Source organism: Hyaena hyaena, unplaced genomic scaffold (genome assembly GCF_003009895.1).
Source record: "Hyaena hyaena isolate Hyena2069 unplaced genomic scaffold, ASM300989v1 scaffold_177, whole genome shotgun sequence".
Taxonomy (NCBI): Eukaryota; Metazoa; Chordata; class Mammalia; order Carnivora; family Hyaenidae; genus Hyaena; species Hyaena hyaena.
In genome coordinates, this window is record NW_024080810.1 from 81,739 (window position 1) to 100,811 (window position 19,073).

The following is a 19,073-nucleotide window of genomic DNA, read 5'->3' on the forward strand; positions in this document are numbered from 1 at the left end:
CCCTCTTTCATTGTGTTCTCTTATCATAGAATGTACAGTTTATTGCTGCTGTATTTTGTATCATAAGTTTCTGCAGCCAAAAAACAATACTGCCCCATGTGCACCATCAGTTCTAGGCAAACTGGCCACTTGCATATTCATATGTGCACATCTTAACCCATTTTATTTTATTTACCCTGAAGTTCACAATTTGTGAACTTGTGCTTTTTGTAAAGGGTGAGCTCCCTGAAATTGTAAAGAAAATACTGTGTGTAGAGACGTTATTGTGAGCTGAAACTCTCCCTTTGATCAGGAACTCAACAGGGCTAAAAACCATGTTAGTGGCTCCCAGCTTTTCCTTTCCCAGATGCCCCCACATTGTCCCTTTCTCTCCTTTGGCTGCCCAGGGCTGCTGTTTTCTGGGAGATTCATCAGCTGAGCACTTCCCTCCAGTAACCTTCCCCCTCCCCCCAACTCCCATCTTATCTTTTCTGAAGTTGTATGTGGTCCCAACTGATCTTCTGCTCCATAAACCAGCCTTACAACCAGGGAGGGTACTGGATAGGATAACGGGTCCATCCCTCCCCAGGATTCTGGAACTCAGAATGCAGAAGCAAGTGAAAATTTCATTTTTTCCTTCCAGGTAACATTAGCAGCCTCTGTTCCTTCAGGCAGGTGGCTGAGCAATTTCAGGCAGATATGCACGTATGGGGAGGAGGTGGATTGGAGATCTTTACAGAGTGAGGTTCACATACCATCTTAGGGAACCCTCACCTGGGAGTGAACTCATTTCTTAAATCACTCCTAGAGGCTTCTTCCCTTGCCCACAGTCACCCTACATGGGTGCTGGGGCAAGGGCTGAACCGAGCTTTTTTGACTTCTGGGTTGCTCTGTTCTAGGACTCACTATCACTCTCCTCAAGGCTTCAGATCCTTCCACCTAGGAATTTTCCCCATGAACAGGGCCAGCCACACGGACTGCAGGTGGGAATTACACTAAAGTTCAAATGGAAAATTATCAAGACTTGTGACTGCACTTAGAAAGTTACCGTTTCGCTATAAAAAATACCACAGTTTTATAAGTTTCTGAGCCAGGGTGTGGTGGGTGGGGAGGTGGGGAGGCAGGAAAGAGAGAGGAGGAGGAGGGAGAGATGTTAGCCGATGAGAAACAGCAGCTAGCAGATCATGTTTGCAGCTGGACACGTGTAGATCTCTTCTTCAAGATGTGTGACCATCTACCAGGAGTGCAGATACTCTTCCAAGTTCCCTTTTTCTTTCATGTGAAAGTTGCCAGCATGAAACAGATGCCTTTATTTGGAGAAACCAGCCTTTGGAAATAATTCTCTCTCCTCTTATCCCCCAGAGATGATATTCAACAAATGAAATTAGATGAGTAAAAAAAAAATTTCTTTTAAGTCACAAAACATTAGTTTGTGGTATTTTTTACTTTTCGCTGTAAAACATTTTAGGTCCTGCGGTTTAATTCCACATGGTTTGGAACTGTTGACTGATCATAAATATTTTTTATCACTATTCGTACAGTAGTGACTTTCAAAAAGAAAAACTTATGGTCGAACTAGGTCATCTTTGAGTAGTGACCTAATGCTTTTATTTTAATGCTTGAAACCATCCTATTAAAATAGGGAATACCAGCTTTCTACTATCAAATGATGGGATCTAAGCACGTGAGATAAAATAGTGCTTGCACTAGGAACCCTAAGATAGGCACTTTATAGTATTCTTTCTTATCTTCAGATCATCCTGGTAAGTTAGGTATTACTATCCCACTTTAGAGATTTACATCTGAAGCTTGGAGAGGTTAAGTGAGACGTTCAAGGTCAAATAGCCGATAAGTGTAAAAGCTGAGATTCCAGGCCACCAGGGCATGCATGCTGTGGGCTCCAGTGGTCAGCACGTGTAGGCCATAGTCATTTCAGGATATTTTGTTTTATTGAAAATTAAATTATATCTGTAATACAGGAGATATCTGAGAGCCTCCTACTATTTAAAATTCCTGGTTCATTAACTTGGTCATCTTGCATTGTCGATTTGACTAAAAATACATCATAGATTAGTCTCCTGCCTTCTGATTCATATATTTTGTAAAATAACATTTGAAGGATTTTAAAATATGCTTTATCACAATAAGAGAAAAAGGGCTTGCAGACAGACTAGATAGTATTTGATCATCATTTATTCCTTTGCTCACTCAGCCGATACTGAGTGAGCACTTTCTGTGAGCCAGGCACGGTGGTAGGCACTGGGTATGAAGATTTAAATAAACATGGCTCCTTTCCCTCATGGCCTTGTGATAGAATGAGTAAAGTCCATCAGGTTAGGTCTAAAGGCATAAAGAGAGAGAATAAGGTGAGATCTCTTTCATGTAACAGGAAACTCCATTGGTAAGCACGATTGGGAGCTAAGTCTGTGTGTAAAAAGTGCTAGAGTGCATTTACTCCTAGAGATCGTGTGGACTTACGCTGCAGTTTTTTTTTTTTTTTTTTTTTTATTTCTAGGAGAGAGAGAGAGAGAGAGAGACAGCATGATCAGGGGAGGGTCAGAGAGAGAGAGGGAGTCACAGACTGAAACAAGCTCCAGGCTCTGAGCTGGCAGTCAGCACAGAGCCCGACGCGGGGCTCGAACCCACGAACCGTGAGATCATGACCCAAGTGAAAGTCGGACGCTTACCCAACTAAGCCACCCAGGCGCCCCTATGCTGCAGTTCTTAATCATAGTGTCCTGCTGCTCAGTGTGAGTGGAAGGGCTGTGATTCCCAAATAGACCTATATAGAACTGGTGGGAATGGGCTCAGGTGAACAGTGTCTGGCAGGTAAAGGTTGTCATAAATGCCCTTACACTTAAAGGAGAGAAGGTGATCATGGGCCCACGAGTGGTCAGGGAAAGGTTTATGAAGGCCAGAGGGATTGAACTGGGCTTTATAGCATTTCAGTAGGTGGATTTCATTTGTTTTTTCCTTTTTATTTGGGCTACTGCTATGTGCCAAGTACAGTTTTAAGTATGGGAGGTAGAACAACGAGCACAGCAGACAAGACCACCGCTCTCCACGAGCTTATAGTTTGGAATGGGGAAGGGAGACAAGTAATAACGATGTTAATAAGATCATTCTACATAGTGTTAAATGCAATGACAATTAAAAATCAGGGTTAGAGAGGGTAATGAGGGTGCTGGTGGCGTTGGTGAGACTTTATTTTGGGTGGTTGGAAAGTCATCTCTGAGGAGACTATACTTGAATGAAACCTCAGTCTGAGAAGGGGCCAGGCATGCAACAATCTCTGGAAAGAGACCTGAGGTTGACGGACAAAACCATAAAGATGAGATGATGCGTTGTATGGGGGGTTACCCAACAAAGAGCGCCACCCGTACGGGGCCTGGTTGAAACAGAGGCTGAAAGGCACAGGTTAGTGCCAAATTAAGGAGGGTCTTGAATATCCGCATGGCACAAGACTAAGGGCTGTGTGTTTCTGTGTGTATCGGGGTGAGTTGGTAGGTCAGAGGAGGAGAATCAGGATGAATTTATCATGGAAACTTATGGAAGCTTGTGCTATGATGAGGGACACTCAAATAACATAATGTCCAAATGACTTCCTGTTGGAAACTGAGTGTCGTCCTGAAGGGCGGCACGCGCGGTACTTGGTTGAGCACTTCAGGTCAGGGGGATACAGGTGGACTGTCCTGCCCGTGAGATCATGGAGGCTTTGACAAAGGTAACCTGCCACCCAGTGTCAGGGACTGTACTTATTAAAGGTGGTATATTCTATGTCAGATATGATAGACCAGGTTCCTTTTGTGATAAGCCCCCTTGGAATACAAAACTAATTGTATTTTTATTAATGTGAAGAGATGGTCTTTATTACTCTAAAATGTTTCTATGAAAGGAAAGAGAAAAGTTGAGATCTGATTCAATCCAGGTTGATAGAGAAAAGTGTGTTTAAAAAAAGGATCATTTGTGAAATAACTATATGCATATATTTACTAAAGGAAAAACTACCTCCAAAATGTTGATATAATTCTCTAGAGAAATGTATTTAGGCAGTGAAGGGATTCCTGGCAGTGACTGAGAAGCCCGGTAATGGGGAACTGCACTTGATCTCTTTTGAGGTTGATTCTGATGTGTGTAGTCTTTACATCCTATTAAATTTTTGAAAGATAAACTGATACAAGAATGATTTGCCAAGGCTAGCAACTCTTCCTTTTAAAACCTTGGCTCAGTGTACTCGCTGAAGGGATGGGGGAGTAAGATAAAAGCATTATAAATATGAGGTTAACTGAATTCAAATAGAAGGTTCTCTCAAGTTATTGCATTCCTTAGAAAATAAATACATTGCGCATATGGTTAAGATTGATCAAAAAAGTATTCTGTATGCCAGTGATTACATTCCCATCTGTGATTAAGGTTTTCTGTCTGCATCTGGTTTTCACATTATATTTCTGTAACAAGAATCCTTTATATAGCAGAGTTCACTTTCTGTATTTTCTATTAGCTGCAGCTTGAACTACTGCACGGATCGTAGATTTACACATGTGGTTTTCATTACTTCATACCATTGAGAAAAAGTAATATTTGTTTGGGAATGTATGTTTTCCACAATTTCCATGGTAATACAACATGTTGAGCCTTTTTAATAACACTCTTGTAGAACTACAAATTGTTTGAGGCATTCTACTCTTGGTGGAGCTTAGCTTTTAAACTTTTCTCAGTGTATGTTCCCCTCATAATGATGTGTAACGACTTTGAAAGCTGAGGATCCGAACAAAGCAATGATTAAAGATAAAGAACTTCTACTGTGATTTGCAGGTGATAACAGTCCTTAGTGTGGAACACGCACCGCAGATATCTGGATGTGTGTTTAATCGTGTTCAGTGCCATTACTTATTTTATACAGTTCATTTTGGGAGACCATTTAATGTGTTGGACGCACAAAGCACAAACATAATACTCCAAAGTCGTCATTTGAAAAAAAAAATAAACATTAGCTTTTTTTTTTTTTTTTGGATAATCCTATTGATTTTGATACAGTGTTTCATATGTAAACTAGTTTAGTGGGGAAAATCCTCATGGGTAACTTTAGGTGTACATTGTATATTATTTGAATGTGTATTTCTATGCCATGTTAACATTTGAGAATTTATAAACATGCCGCACATTTAAAATATTTTGTAACACTATTTCCCTGCCAACGTTTCTCCATTCACTTCAGAAAACTCTGATTAAAATAGACACAAGTTAAAAAGTGAAACAGTATATTCTACCTAGGGGAAGAGGAATCATTTGTAATTGAGAAATTATCTTTTAAAGGAAGTTTGTCCACACAGTAATTTTCTGTGCCTCAACACTGAGATCTACTACACCATTTTTGTTAATAGATATAGATATCAGTCACTATTTAGCAGTTGTGAGAAGGAAGAAATAGACCTAGACTCTAGAGGGTTTATATGTGCTTTGCCTGTTTCATTTGTCCAGTGGAGATTATGAACTTTGGCCCACACAGGCACAATCCACTCTTAATCAGTTTCTCTGATGTCTTTAGTTGGTGTTTGTTGAAGCACAAAATAGTATAAAATACCATGTTTGAATCTAAGAAAAGTAGCCATTTTCTCCTCTCCCCCCATAGTATTTATTTATTCTCTATTTATAAAGTATCCTTACCTTAGTATAGAAACATTGGAAATAGAATTGTGTAGAAACTTACCCATATTTCCATCTTCCAGTAACAATTATTTAACGTCTAGATGTATTTACTTCCAGTCTCCCCTTCTTGCACCCCGATCCCCCCCTCCCCCCCCCGCCCCGTATGGGACTGTTTACGTATGTGTACATGTATCTGTGTATCTGGGTCATTTTCTTACTGAAAAAATTTTTTGGTCATTTGTTAGGTTACATGGTAAGCTAAATGTTTCCAAGTATCGGCTGGATGTTTTTACTGATCTTTGCTGAGTTTCCAGGCAATTTTCAATGAAAAAATAACTAGTACTGTAATTTTCCTAAATGTTGTTTATTTAATTTGTGCCATAAGGAATAAGAAACAACTGATTGCATGATGCAGAGTGATAACGTGGCCGATAAAGGGCATTGACTGTTTTTAATAGAATCTGCCTGTTTCTCTACATCAGATTATATTCACTAGTTTTAATTTCTAAGGAGTAATACTATGGTTTCTTAAAAAAATAATAGCAGTGACCTTAGTAATACTTTTTGAGACTGCTTTTATAAATCTTTATTCCTTTGTATTTACTGAGTTCCTCCCTTTTGTGCATATGATTGTGCTTGAATTTTAGTTCATGAATTATAAGAATGAAATAGTGATACTTTTTTCTACACACAGTAGTGGTAGTAATAGTGGGTGAGTAATAATAGGCAGTCAATAAGTATTTGAGAATGGATGAATGAATGAATTCTAAAGCTGCCAAATCTAGCAGGAAAAACGAGATAATTTGGATGACTTTAGAGAAACAAAGTAGTAGAAGTTTGTTGATTTGGTAAAATGGTTCACCAATAATTGTTGTTACTAATATTTTAAAACTACACAGGTTATTTGTGATTATTATCAGTTGTTTAAAACTATTTGAGCAAATAATGGCAATGTTTAAATTTGAGAACAGTGAAACAATCTGGACACCACTTTGTTTTGAAATAGAATTTGATTTGCATGTAATATTCTGTAAAATAAAATAAACACATAATGTTTCAAAGCATTTTCTAAAGAAACCGTGATATCTGACATCTTACTTAATTTTTCATTGAACAAGGTAACAAGCTAACAATTCTTTCAAGGTATTGATGTACATATGTTATAAACCAGTCAAAGGAAGAGGAGTTGCCAGGTTTGAGTCAGATGCCTGGAGTTTTAAGAGTTTTTTTTCTAGAACGTGTCATTACAGGAACTGAGAAAATGGAAATTGTTTTGGACTCTTCCGAAATTTAGAAGAGCTTGTATCTGTTTCTTAATGCAAACAAAACAAAACTGGTCTACTATTATCGTGTAAGTGGACGGGTGTGATACTTCAGCCTGGTTGTGATATATGCATTTTTTTTCCCTTTGTTGTTGTCAATAGAAAAGATTGATCTCTGGGCTGGTGAACATAATATCTGTCCCAGTCCGAAAAGGAGAGAGGAAATTAGCAGAGCGATTGGTGGAGAATGATATCTGTCAAAAGAAACACTTGGAGAGCACTGAGTTTAGTAATAGGTGACTGCCGGAAAAAAGGGAACTTTGAATATTGTCAAGGTAAGGAACAGACAAATGTTTTGATTTTGCAATTTACTTACCAAAAAAAAAATCACTCTTATATTTTCCCCATCCATTATAATCATGAAGATTTTTTTTCTTCTTCTTTCCTTTAGTGCCTGTTAATAAAGAATTTGTATTGTATATTTTAAAAATTTGTTTTTGAAGTCTTCGGGTGTGGGATTGGGCGGGGATCAATCAGCCTGGCTGTGGGAACCCTTGTTTGATAGCTTTGGGCCTGAAGATCTCAAATGATCAAGTACCAAATTTCTTTCCCACCCTCTCCTTGTTGGAGTACCATGTTTCATAATACATCTGTTATAAGCTGAGCAATACTTGGAGTTAAAGAGTAAAAGCTATGCCATGATTTCTGTGTTTATTGTAACTTGAGATGGTGTTTTTCTGAAACAGTTTGTTGACTAAAGACGGAAAAAAAAGTGCTTGTCAGTTTATTATTTCTTCTAATTGATCTGGATTTTTTTTTTAACTTTTAGGTGAATGTTACTTCCTAAGCAGAATTCATCATCCTAGGCACATTAAAAAAAAACAAAAACAAAAACAAAAAAAACAAAAAAACCACTAACTTTAGGGAAATGGCAAATATAAACTGAATATGTTACCATTTGGCAAGAGGTTTCTTAAAGCCTGCAACATTTCAAAATGAAGGAGGACCCTGAATTACGGGTTCCAGAGAGTTGATGCCTCCTGTAGCCAGCTCAGTTTTAGGTTTACTGGACTTGGGCAGAAGCACAGATGAATAAAGATGAGCTGTGCCAGGAAAAAGTTGAGAGTTAACACAAATGTTGTGTAATATTGGTTGGCACTCTAGTGATTGGGAAGGGATTTTTGAAGTTCTTTGACTGCCTGCCTGACTACATGGAAAGAGGGGTAGCAAAATATTTACCATCTGTGGCCATGGTTCTGGAAACATCGCTGCTGGTGCCCACCCCACAGTATCTACTCTTGCAATTGCTGCAAATACTTATTGGCTTGTTCTGTAAGTTTCCAAGAAGGCGTTGGCAAATGAGGATGTTTGTGTTTTTTGAAAGACCATAGAAAATGAAATGATTTTCCGTATAATTACAGAATCCTCTGAGGTAGCCTAAATTGTGATTTAGTTTCTCTGTATTTCTCTTCCTTTCATTCCCACTCCCTCATCCTATGATGATCTTTTCCAGTAATTAATGAGAGAGAAGGCAAGGAATTTAGCTTTATTAAGTAGCTGAGACATCTCTCACCTCTGTTTCTACCTTCCTACCTCATGTACTATTGTTACTCGAAATTAATTTTTTGAGAACTCACATCTTGGTTGACTAGACTTCTCACAGCCAAAAATAGAAAGATGTCAATATCTTAAAGGAAACAAATAATAATAATGGTAACAACAACAACAGCAGCAGCAGCAAAAACCACTGCTTAGGAATTTGTTTCTTTCCATCTTCTATCAGAAGACAGTACTTGTTTGAAAAGAGAATAGAGCTCTGCTTTTGGCCTTATATAGTTATATGAAGGTTCTTAATAATATGGTCAAATAATCTAAGTTGCAGACTACCGATTGAAGAGGATATTGGATTTAAAAACTTGAGCATATGTGGCAGATCCATAGAGTCTTCGTCTTTACCCACCCTCATCTCATTACAATCCTCTTCTCCTCTGGTCATGTGGGCTCTGTTTGTGGCCTGCTGGCGGTGAACCATTGCAGCAAGGAAGACCCATATTGAAAGCAAAAGTGCATGACAAAGACACACATTTAAAAATGACTTAATGCATGTTGTTATAATATGCAGATACTGAATGGATAGCATCAGGTATCGAACACCATGCTGAGTTCTTTCTTTCCTATATGTGTGTGTCCATACATCCTTAAAAATACGATATGTGTACACACACACACACACACACACACACAGTATTTATATGTATTAATATTGTCTTGGCCTATTTTATAACCATTGGGCTAACTGTTGGGTTTTCCTTCTTTATTGTGTGGCATTGAAAATTTTACTCCTAGTTATTTCTTCCTTTTTGTAGAGGTAACGGGTGTATAGAGATACGGTGTTCAGACTCAAGTTGACTCAAGAAGTAGAGAAGAATAGAAATCCTATCCTTTAAATTTGCAAACACCTGGAATCCATTGGGTTCCTGGGGTTGTAATCTGGAGACAGGAAAAATAAAGAACTATGTGAAGTTGAACAGTGGGGGCTCTAAGTGAGAACGGCCTGAGGTGGCGCCAGAGAGTCTGGTCTGTGTAGTGAGTTGGTGGGTCAGGGGGAGTCCAGTTGTCACCAGGAGACAGACCTGCTGCTGGGGGAGGTTGGGAGGAAGGTGGGGGGAATGGGAATGATGCCGAGCTGAGTGGACAACCACCAGTTTAGGTAGAAGCTGGTAAAGGCAAAATGCTGCTGTTTCCCCCATGTGTTGAAGCATGCCCAAACTAAGCATGAGGCTTGTCTTCTAGAATGTGATTTGAAGCTAGACTCCTTTGTGAGGAGTGGGTGGATTTAGGACAGCTAGGGAGTGGTTGTTCTTAGAAGCCACGAAAGGAAAATACTAAGAAGGGTCCAGTATTTGTCATATTAAAAATAAAAAAGGATTCACTGGCTGCCTAAAGATGCCAGGGGAGTAGCATGGGAGATCATTAGGACGGGAGAAACTTCTGTTGCAGAGTGGTGTGTATCTGCCTTCATCTCATGTGGTGACATATTTATACAGTTCCAATGCATAGATATTGTGTGGGGTTCAGAAGCCACATTCGTATTTTTAAAACGCATGACTTTCTTTAAAGTTAATTTAAATGGTGCAGCGCACCTTTAAATATTGTTATCTTTATTAGGAAACGAGAAAAGTGATTTTCTCACGCAAAATTGCTGGGTTTTGAGAGCGTCTGCGTTTATTTTTAGTTTTTCTTGGTCATGTTCAAGGGGTCTGAGAGCATTAATGGGCTTTACCCCACATGGAGCTTTGAGCTTATTGCAGCACTACACGCTGAACCCAGGTCAGTGTGACGCGTGAAATCAATTTATTTGAATCTCTTTGCCTCTATAGGAATTTGGCAGCATGCCAGTTGTTTTCATTTAATGTTCTTTGTGTTGAACACAGACAAGCAGGCACGCTTTTGTATTCCTCTCTCCTTTGGTCTCTGTCTCTTTCAGCCAATATTTTACTCTATGGATTTTGAGATGAAGGAAGAATATATTATTTATATGATTCTAATCATTGCTTAATGTGTGTGTGTGTGTGTGTGTGTGTGTGTGTGTATAAATGTACCACTTTCATTTCTTTTAAGGGATATTTTTATATTCCTGAGCTTTCATGGTGACTTCCTTTGTACACAAATAGAGTTTTTGTTTAAATGACATTTTTCGAAGAAACGTAATAAACCACATCATAAGTGGTGTTTACTTTGCCATTAATGTCCATTATCAAAACCGAAAATAACAATATTAATTATACAACCCAGCACACGTTGAATTTGTGAACTGGACTATCCAAATCATTTCTTGGGGAGCTTTTTTGAATTTTTTTGAAGATTTACACTTTAATCAAGCAACACATGGTAAGGAAAACAGGATTATTATTTGGGTATTATTTTCTTCGAATAACCCATCTTAATTAAGACCCCAGTGCTTTGCATAGATTTGTTGCATATGAATTTTTATGAGGTTCCTGCCTTAGGTCATTTTTCTTTTCTGCTTTTTAAAAATTGGGGGGTAGTGACCGGGAACAGCCACAGCACAGAGGTTTTTATTACAAATAGGCTCAGACCTTTCTGTGGATGTTTTTGTAGGGAGGATCCGTTTCTGGGTCAGCTTTGGGAAGAGGTGGGGAAGGAAACGAGAGAGAGCGGGAGAGGCGAATGCTGTGTTGATGCCCGGGGCAGTTCTTGCGGAAGTTGATATGCAGAACCAGGGAGCCACAGCGTCAGGGTCAGGCTCGTACCCAGAGCCCCGCTTCCTTGTTTAATTACCTGAAGAGCAAAACAGTCAGCCTGAGAGTGTGTGAAAACCCAGTATCTCCCGCAGCCGCCTGGCGCTCTGACATCCTGCAAGGCCAGCCCTGTCTGTCCGCCCGCGTCAGGCTGGCTCCCGCCCTGGGTTCCTTTCTTTCTGGATGCATTGTGTGGAAGAGGGCTTGGTCAGGAATCCGAGGTTCCTGCCAGTGCTGTGTCCCTGCTCTCTCCTTCTGGACTGTACCGACAGATACACTTTGTGGGGTTTTTTTTTTTTTGTTTTTTGTTTTTTAACGGATTTCAAAATAGGGCTCTTTTCATTTCACACTCTGGCCTTGCTCTGAAGCGTGATCTCTGTCAACGGCCACAGATATTAACCAGTGGGGCACTGGCCTTAGTTGATGTGTCCTATCTTCCTGATTCCTGCGATAGGGTGTCCTACGTGTGTTGCCTTTTTAGGTCAGACTCACTTGTAGCTCAGCGTGGAACTCGTGGTTCAGAGGTTGTTTGGATGAGGCAGTTTTAGAATCTTAATCTGGCCATGAGAATTGTCCATCTTGACACGAAGGTGCTAGAACTTTTAAGGCTGAGTTGATTTTTTTTTTTTTCCTGTCCTTGGAATTGGAATATGGACTTGGCTCGGAATATGTGGCTTGGAAGAGCCACACCCTTTGATGAAGCTGGGGGTGGCGAGGAATAATATTTGGACAGCGATGTGTGGTCAGTTTGAGGATTGTATAGGGTAAATATTCTGAGGAATGCTTGGAGATGGAGCCATTTGGGAGATCCCCAGAGTATAACGAGATGTTATCTTCCCAAGAGGAAATCTAGCAGGTTCTTTATCCACAGTGTGGGCTGATGAAACGTCCACGTGGTGGGTGGGGGAGCAAAGGTGATGATGGCGGGGTGGTTTCCTGCAAAGGGAGGGGAAAGTGTGACTACACATGCACTGATTCAGTTTTTCCAACCACTTCATGCGGATTCTGTCATGCAGGCTGAAGGGCATTTACCATTTAGATGCACTTACGCACGTGCCGTTGATGTTAATGGGAATTAATGGGTAGATAAAGGGAGCGGTATGCACCCTTGCCTTGTGCAGGACCATGGCTCCCAGGAATTGATGCCATTCTTGGCCAAGAAGAAAGGAATCGGATTTTGTAGGGAGGAGTTGGGTAGGAATGACTCAAAAACTTCTTTTTTTCTTTTCGTATTGTATCTATGGAGGTAATGTCAATACTGGATATGTTTGTATACCACTCCAGTGAAAAGTATGTGATCATTTAAATAGTTGGACTAGTCCAGTGCATCTTGTGAGGGAGCTGACATCACTATGGTCTGTTACGCACCAGCATAGACGGCTCCCTCGCAAGTGCTGTGTGTATTCTCGGGCATGTGCGTGTTTATTTACGTATCAGCCTGGTGCATTTCTTTCAGAGGATTTCTCTTTCCGACATCAGTGTAAATGGGAAAAAAAGAAAATATATAAATATATTTGAAGCCACACTTGACATTCCTAACCGGTGTCCGCCTCTAAGTGACAGACCCTGGGTGCCCCCCCCCCCCACCCCACTTTCAAGCTCTCACTTTTTGGTGGTTCTATTCTACTGGAGCTTTCTAAAATGCAAGTAACATTAGTGCCATTTGTAGCATTAAGCCTTGGCAGCAGAGAGTGTATAATGTGAGAAAAACTTGGAGGACTCCGAAAAGTGAATGGAGAAGAGTTGTGGTTTGCAGGTGGCGTCAGGAATTACAGGGGGAAATGCTAACAAGAAAGCCGGGCTGGTGGCTTGCGCTGAGTGTGCTGTGGAAGTGTGGAGTGAAATGGCAAGAAAAAAATAGATCTGTGGGAGAAGAAATTGGGAGGAGGTGAATAACACTAGAAAAAAGAAGGGGAAAAAATCTGTATTCTGTTACTAACTGTGGGCTTATGTCAGGAATGAAAACAGGACACTTTGCTTATTAGAATGAATAAAAAAAAGCTACAGACTATTAATAAGATTAGGGTATCTACAATTAAGAATAATCTTATAAAAAGTCAGAGTGAGAAGTTAAAGTCCCATCTAGAGTAAAGGAAATGAGCTGAGGTTCCTAGGTTGTAGCCACTGCTCTGTGTGTTTCAGAATATGCAGGATTAAATTCTATTCTGCATGGTCTTGTGTCGGGAAAGGGGATGCATGATGAACCCGGTAGAGTCGGAGTAAAACATTAATTAAAAAATGTACTTTGGTGAAAAAGCAGATGTACTGTGCTGGGTAATATTTGAACAAATCAAGGCATTTTGGAATGAAAATTTGTAATGGAATGCACGGTAGCAAAAAATCATTTTTGAGCACGTTTGCATTTGTTTACAAATGTGGCAAATTAGTGTGTGTGCAGATTTTGATAATTTGCAATGTGGAGAGATAAGAAGTGGAGAGTGTGTTAGGAGTAAAAAAAAAAAGTCATGTGAAAAAAGAGCGTGATGAAAAAAATTCTGGGACTTTTTTTTTTATTGCTGTGTATTTGCTCCACCTGGTGGATTTTGTTGAAAGTGTCTTAATCCATGTTAATGAAAAGGATACCCTTTATACAGTTTATAGGAAGATGAATCTTTTGTTTTATTTTTGTTGTGTAAGATGGTTTAATTCCTTTCTAGGTCACAAGACTTACCTGTCTTTTGTTCAGTGTTTCCATTGCACTGAATGTAATATTTATTGTCTTTTTTTTTTTCTGGTTCAAAATGTAATATATGCTCATTTTAGAAGATTTGGAAAACAGAAACATTTAAAAAGGAAAATAAACACTATTGGTAATTTCCCCATCCAGAGTCATTGCATTTTTAAGAACACATGTGATCAGAAGAGAACCAGTTTGCCTTTACATTTATCTAAAGATATGTGGAATGTTAAATAGTATGCCAAAGTATGATGAGGACGATCATAATTATTTTTGGACAAATGCCGCCCTTAGAATTCCCAGGTTCCCAAGAAAGTCAGCATTTAGCAGGAACTGCTTTTATTAAGCTTCATGTGTACAGAAGGTGAAGGTAGTGGAGATGAAGGGTGCGTCGTGAATTCAGAGGGCTGCTCCTGGGGGTGGGTGAGATCCGTTGTTCCCTGGGCTTACACAGATTGCTTTCTTTGGAAATCTTAAGGATTCAGTTGTGCTTTGATCATCTTATTGTTTTCCTTAGGTTATTCTTTTTTCCTCCTTTCGACTCTAACAGCTCTGTAACAGAAGGTGAAGTTTTGAAAACAGTGTCTCCATATGCAAGGGATTTGGAGACCTTTTTATTGTCTTTAAAATTGTCATTCATAGTCCTCATTAGCATTTATTGTTGCAAGCGTACAAGCAGAAAATGTGAAATTGGTATGTCATGAATAGCCCCACAGAGCTCCCGAGCCCTCCGATTGCGCCCGCAGTGTGGTGTGGGCTGGGCTTTGAGGGAAAGCTGTCCAGATGGCTGCCTGCACGGAGCCGAGCGGCAGGTTTTGTCTCTGGTGCTGGGAGGAGGGAAAGTTCACTGGAGCGTGCGCCAGAACCCTTGCGTTTTAACAAAACTAACTCGCCATTAGTCAGGACGGGGAGGTGGTGACATTGAGACAAAGGTTTTCCATATAGTGTTACAGTCCTTGTCAGATGGACAACGGATGGGCAGTTGGGGTGTCCTCCTGATTATCCGCGTGATCTGGGGAGTGATAAGAAGATAGGGGGAACGTAGAGGTGGTAACTTACCTGCAGATTTGCACGCAAGTGTGTCCTTTCTAGATCGATTGCTTCTACATGCAAATGGTCTTATTTGAAAAGACGGAGTTAATGTAGCTAGTGTTCAGCTTTGTGGATTACCAAGGAAATGTTTTCCTGTACAAATTTTTAAATACTTTAACCCCTTGCTGGTGCCTGCGGAGTAATTTGTATTTAATGGTAGTAGTTAGGTTTGAAGTTCACATTTTAAATAATAGAGCTTCCAAGCAATGCAAGTGCTAAATCTGTTGTAGCATTTCTGACTGTTTTGGAATATTTGGCATCAACAGTCAAAAGTTGTTGGTAGAAAAGAATGACGATATATTGTGATGTTTTAAAGGTGTTGGCACTGTCAGAGACAACTTCTAATAATTACAAATATAAACTTTATTTATTTCTAGCAAGTGATATCTTAAATGGATTTCTCTTTACAGCAACACACATACATGTGCCCTACATCCTTAGACTACTAGTACGCATCTTTTCATGCCCGTGTAAAGAATACTTCACCCAGAGTTAAGAATCCAGTACATTTGCTCGAAAAATTGATGGAATGCTATTAGTAACATTTTATTCTGTAGACATTGAGGATCAGGGGAAAAACTCATAGAAAACTGTTTGGCTTATCGATGTAGGAAATCATGATTATATAAACATGCATTATGATTGGAATGTTCAACTTACAGTGCTAAGTCACGCTATCAACTCATTCTAAATGATGGAGATAACAAAACTCAAAGTGACACAAGCCCTTGAGTTTGACATGTCATAGGTGAAGGGAAGGGGTCATGACCTCTAGTTCTCTACCTGCCACTTGCCCAGGTAGCTGAGGGTTTCTCAACGGACTATGCAGCGTGTTCTGTATGGGACACTGTGCTGTATGGTGCCTTGTCATCTAGTTGAAAATGACCCAGGCAGTGAATCTTTTCTGCCTCTGTGTCTGTTATAATCACCTATTAAGACAAGCTTCCTCTATCCAGCCACCTTTCTTCTGCTTGATTATCTTCCTGCTAGCACTTAGGCCCTCTTGGTCCTGAATCACACTTGACCCCATGATGTTTGTACACCCTTCAAATTCTTAAGATTGTGGTCATGTCCCCTGTTCCTTTGTCATTTAAGTAAAGTTCTCACGAGCTCTTCTGTGGACTGGCCAAACGTTGAGGCGCAAATGCTTGCCAGTCATTTCCCGAGAAGGAAATATTGGAGGGAAATAGCGTGAATGTGTCTAGTTGTTTATAACAGACCTTTCTTTATAGAAAGGAGTGAAAGTGACAGATAACCTCTTACCTTTGTGGAATACTTCAGTGAACTTTCTAACTTAATTTCTTTCCCTATTCCCCTCATTTCTTTGTCATGGGCTGTATCTTATGTTGTAGCCTAACTCAGACATAAGCCAGTTGTCTTCTTTGCAGAGCATAATTGGCTTTATCTTTGTCAGAAGACAATCTACTGTGGCTTTTACTTAATACAGTTTCACATGTCTTTCAGAGGCAGAAACAAATTAATGTACATTTTTATTAGGTGTTGTATCTATTTAATTGACTGTCAAAGTGATGAGAAGTTAGGAAATCATCCAAAAGAGAGGTCCATCTCCCTTAGCCCAATAGCTCACACATTAGGTAGGTTTGCCCTGTCAGTGGGATGCCTTTAGAAAACACTAATAGCTTCCAGCTGGGTGGAAAATCAAAACCTTTGGGGTCTGACAAAACTAGCAGATTTGAATTTGAAAGCAGAGCTAATGCCCCCATTTTATTTTTTACCACTCGCCCATAAAACATTATTTTCCAATATGTCAGCCTCATTTGGTGGCCAGTGGTCTGAAATTGAAAGTGGAACAAGCAAGCGGAGAAATCTGGACATTAGCGAGTCCGCCCTTTCAAGCTGGTGTGCCACTTTGTGGAAGGGTCTCCCCTAAGAGCAGGGGGGGTCTTAATGACCATTCATCAATGCTCGTTGGCTGATCATTGAGTGCCTTCTCATTCAGTTTATCAAGTCTTGCACATAAAAAGTCAGAATAAGCCTTATTCAGCTTTGTTAAAGCCAACTAGGAGTAAAATGCTCCATTTGAACCCATTTTGCCCTTGTTTTTTCACTTTGTTAATGCAGCCCTGCTTAAATGAGTGCCTTTATTGGGTCGGTTAGAATATCTGAAACTATTAATTCTCTTGTATTGAATAGCTGGTGGCAGGCCAGAGCAGATGGGGTAGGAAAGTATTTGGTTGGGTGTATTGCTTTCAATTAGGATCAATGAGGTTTCAGATCCTTTGAATTAACTCACTTAATACCCACTGTGTGAAGTCACAGTGTATCACAGCAGCCCGCTGGAAGCGGAGGGGAGAGTTGAGAAGACCTGTGGAAAAGCTTTAGCTGACATTGGCCCATCACCAGTGGAGAGAGCTCTCATGAGCTGCTGATGGCTTCAGTAGACTCATAGTTCCCATTGGTAAGTCAGGCTCGAACAAAGGAAAAATCCACAAGATAGGGCTGGTCCGGTTTGGAAATAAGTGGCAGATCCCTGAGAGGAATGCAATACCGTAGTGCTTTCCTAGTGAAGGATCTCAGTTTACTGTCAAAAGCCAACTGAAGTATTTTTGGGAGGAGCCTGGCATTAGGTCGGTGACTAAATGTACCGATTCGGAAAGTGACTGTTAAGATGACTCCGAAAAATGGCCTTAAAAATGCTCCGTGTTCTTAATTTAAAGACGTGTGTTACCTGACATGGCTTTCCTGAGGAAGTGCGTAATTGGTCAGCAGTGTAGTCTTTATTATTGTTTTGAATATATGTTAGGTTTTTTTTAAGTTTGTTTATTTTATTTATTTATTTTTTTGTAATCTCGACACCCAGCATGGGGCTCGAACTCACAGCCCTGAGATCAGGAGTCACATGCTCTTCCGACTGAGCCAGCCAAGCGCCCCTATTTTATGTTTTAAAAGTATGTTTCCTAATGATTATGCAGGACGGTGTTTTTGGCCTGGAGGAAACATATACACTACATACCCAGGACATATTCTTTTTCTCCCTTGCACCTACATAAATGCATTCATCATGTTATTGATAGTCTATTTTTATTATACAATTTGGAGGTTAGAGATCTTGGCTCTTTAAGCTTGCTCTGTCTTTCTTTCCTTTTTCTTTTATTAAAGGGAAAGTTATTTTGGTCTAAGTACTGATACAGAACTATGTATCCAGGTCTCCCTGCTCAGGGAGCACTGCCAAATGGGGTTGCTGATTTGCTTGCCTCCATGGATTACAGCATATGAGGAGGAGCCTGGTTCCTTGAGAAAATGCTGGACTCCTCTCAGATGCACACACATTCAGTTAGGCCCATTCTGCAGTCAGACTTCTAGGTGAGAATCTCCAGGGATCTGGGTTTTGTTGACGTGGATCAATTTAAAGTGGCAATTACTGTAGTCAGAGAACAGCTTAAAAAGCTTTTTTACACATAGAAAAGATACATAATCACACAGCATATGGAAGTTCAATGTTCTGAGCAGTGGTTTAGGGAGTGCAGTATACCAGTATTAAGACCCAGTTTTCAACGTGGATATCATCCAGTTTTCTTAAAGTGTATTGCATTTTTGTCATAGGATTTTCTATTTCAGAAGTGATTCACCATGCATATTGATGAAAGTTGGGTCTCCTACTGTGAAAATGTCTTCTTTCTAACATAGGTACAGTATTAAAAAAAAAAATCAGCGACACATAGCATTGAGTGGCTTTAAAGAAATAGTCTCTTTGGAAATGAACATCTACAGACTCAGGATGCTGCATTCCATAAAGGCCCTTATAGCAGGACTTAATTGATTATCACACTCATGCCTGCTATAAAGCTTTCTGTCATAAGAATGTTTGAGCTTGGTGCTTAACTGTACTGAAATCCATTACACAGAACCTCATTACAAGTGACATCTAACTAAGATGAACAAAAAGATTGGCCTCATAAATAGGGTGCAGTATACTATTAGTGACAGAACAGAGTAATCATTATGAATTGTAGTCTTTTTACAAGTTGTCTCTGACAATGATGGATTTTTGAGGGGTTCACTAGATGAAGCTGTGCTTCCTGGGTGCAGTGTTTAGGGGCCGTAGACATTCTTATTGATTGACGCTGTTTACCAAAGATGATTTATTTTTAGCCTGTGTAGGGTATGTGCATGTAGGTAGGTGTACTTTGA

The 19,073-nt window shown here is 39.9% G+C and overlaps 1 protein-coding gene and 1 non-coding gene across 3 annotated transcripts in view; one reads left to right on the forward strand and one right to left on the reverse strand.

Annotated features, from left to right (window-relative positions):
- RUNX1T1 (RUNX1 partner transcriptional co-repressor 1) overlaps positions 1-19,073 on the forward strand; it is a 136,229-nt gene that overhangs the window by 19,082 nt on the left and 98,074 nt on the right. Inside the window, exon 1 of one of the 2 annotated variants that reach the window (XM_039240568.1) lies at positions 7,138-7,225. The exons of the other annotated variant lie outside the window; for it this stretch is intronic. Coding sequence (XP_039096499.1) covers positions 7,138-7,225 — 88 coding nt within the window. Of the gene's footprint in view, positions 1-7,137; positions 7,226-19,073 lie in introns of those variants that run through there. 2 annotated transcript variants of the gene reach the window in all.
- Positions 17,736-17,808, reverse strand: TRNAR-CCU. Its single transcript has one exon. It is a non-coding gene; the product is annotated as a tRNA-Arg (tRNA).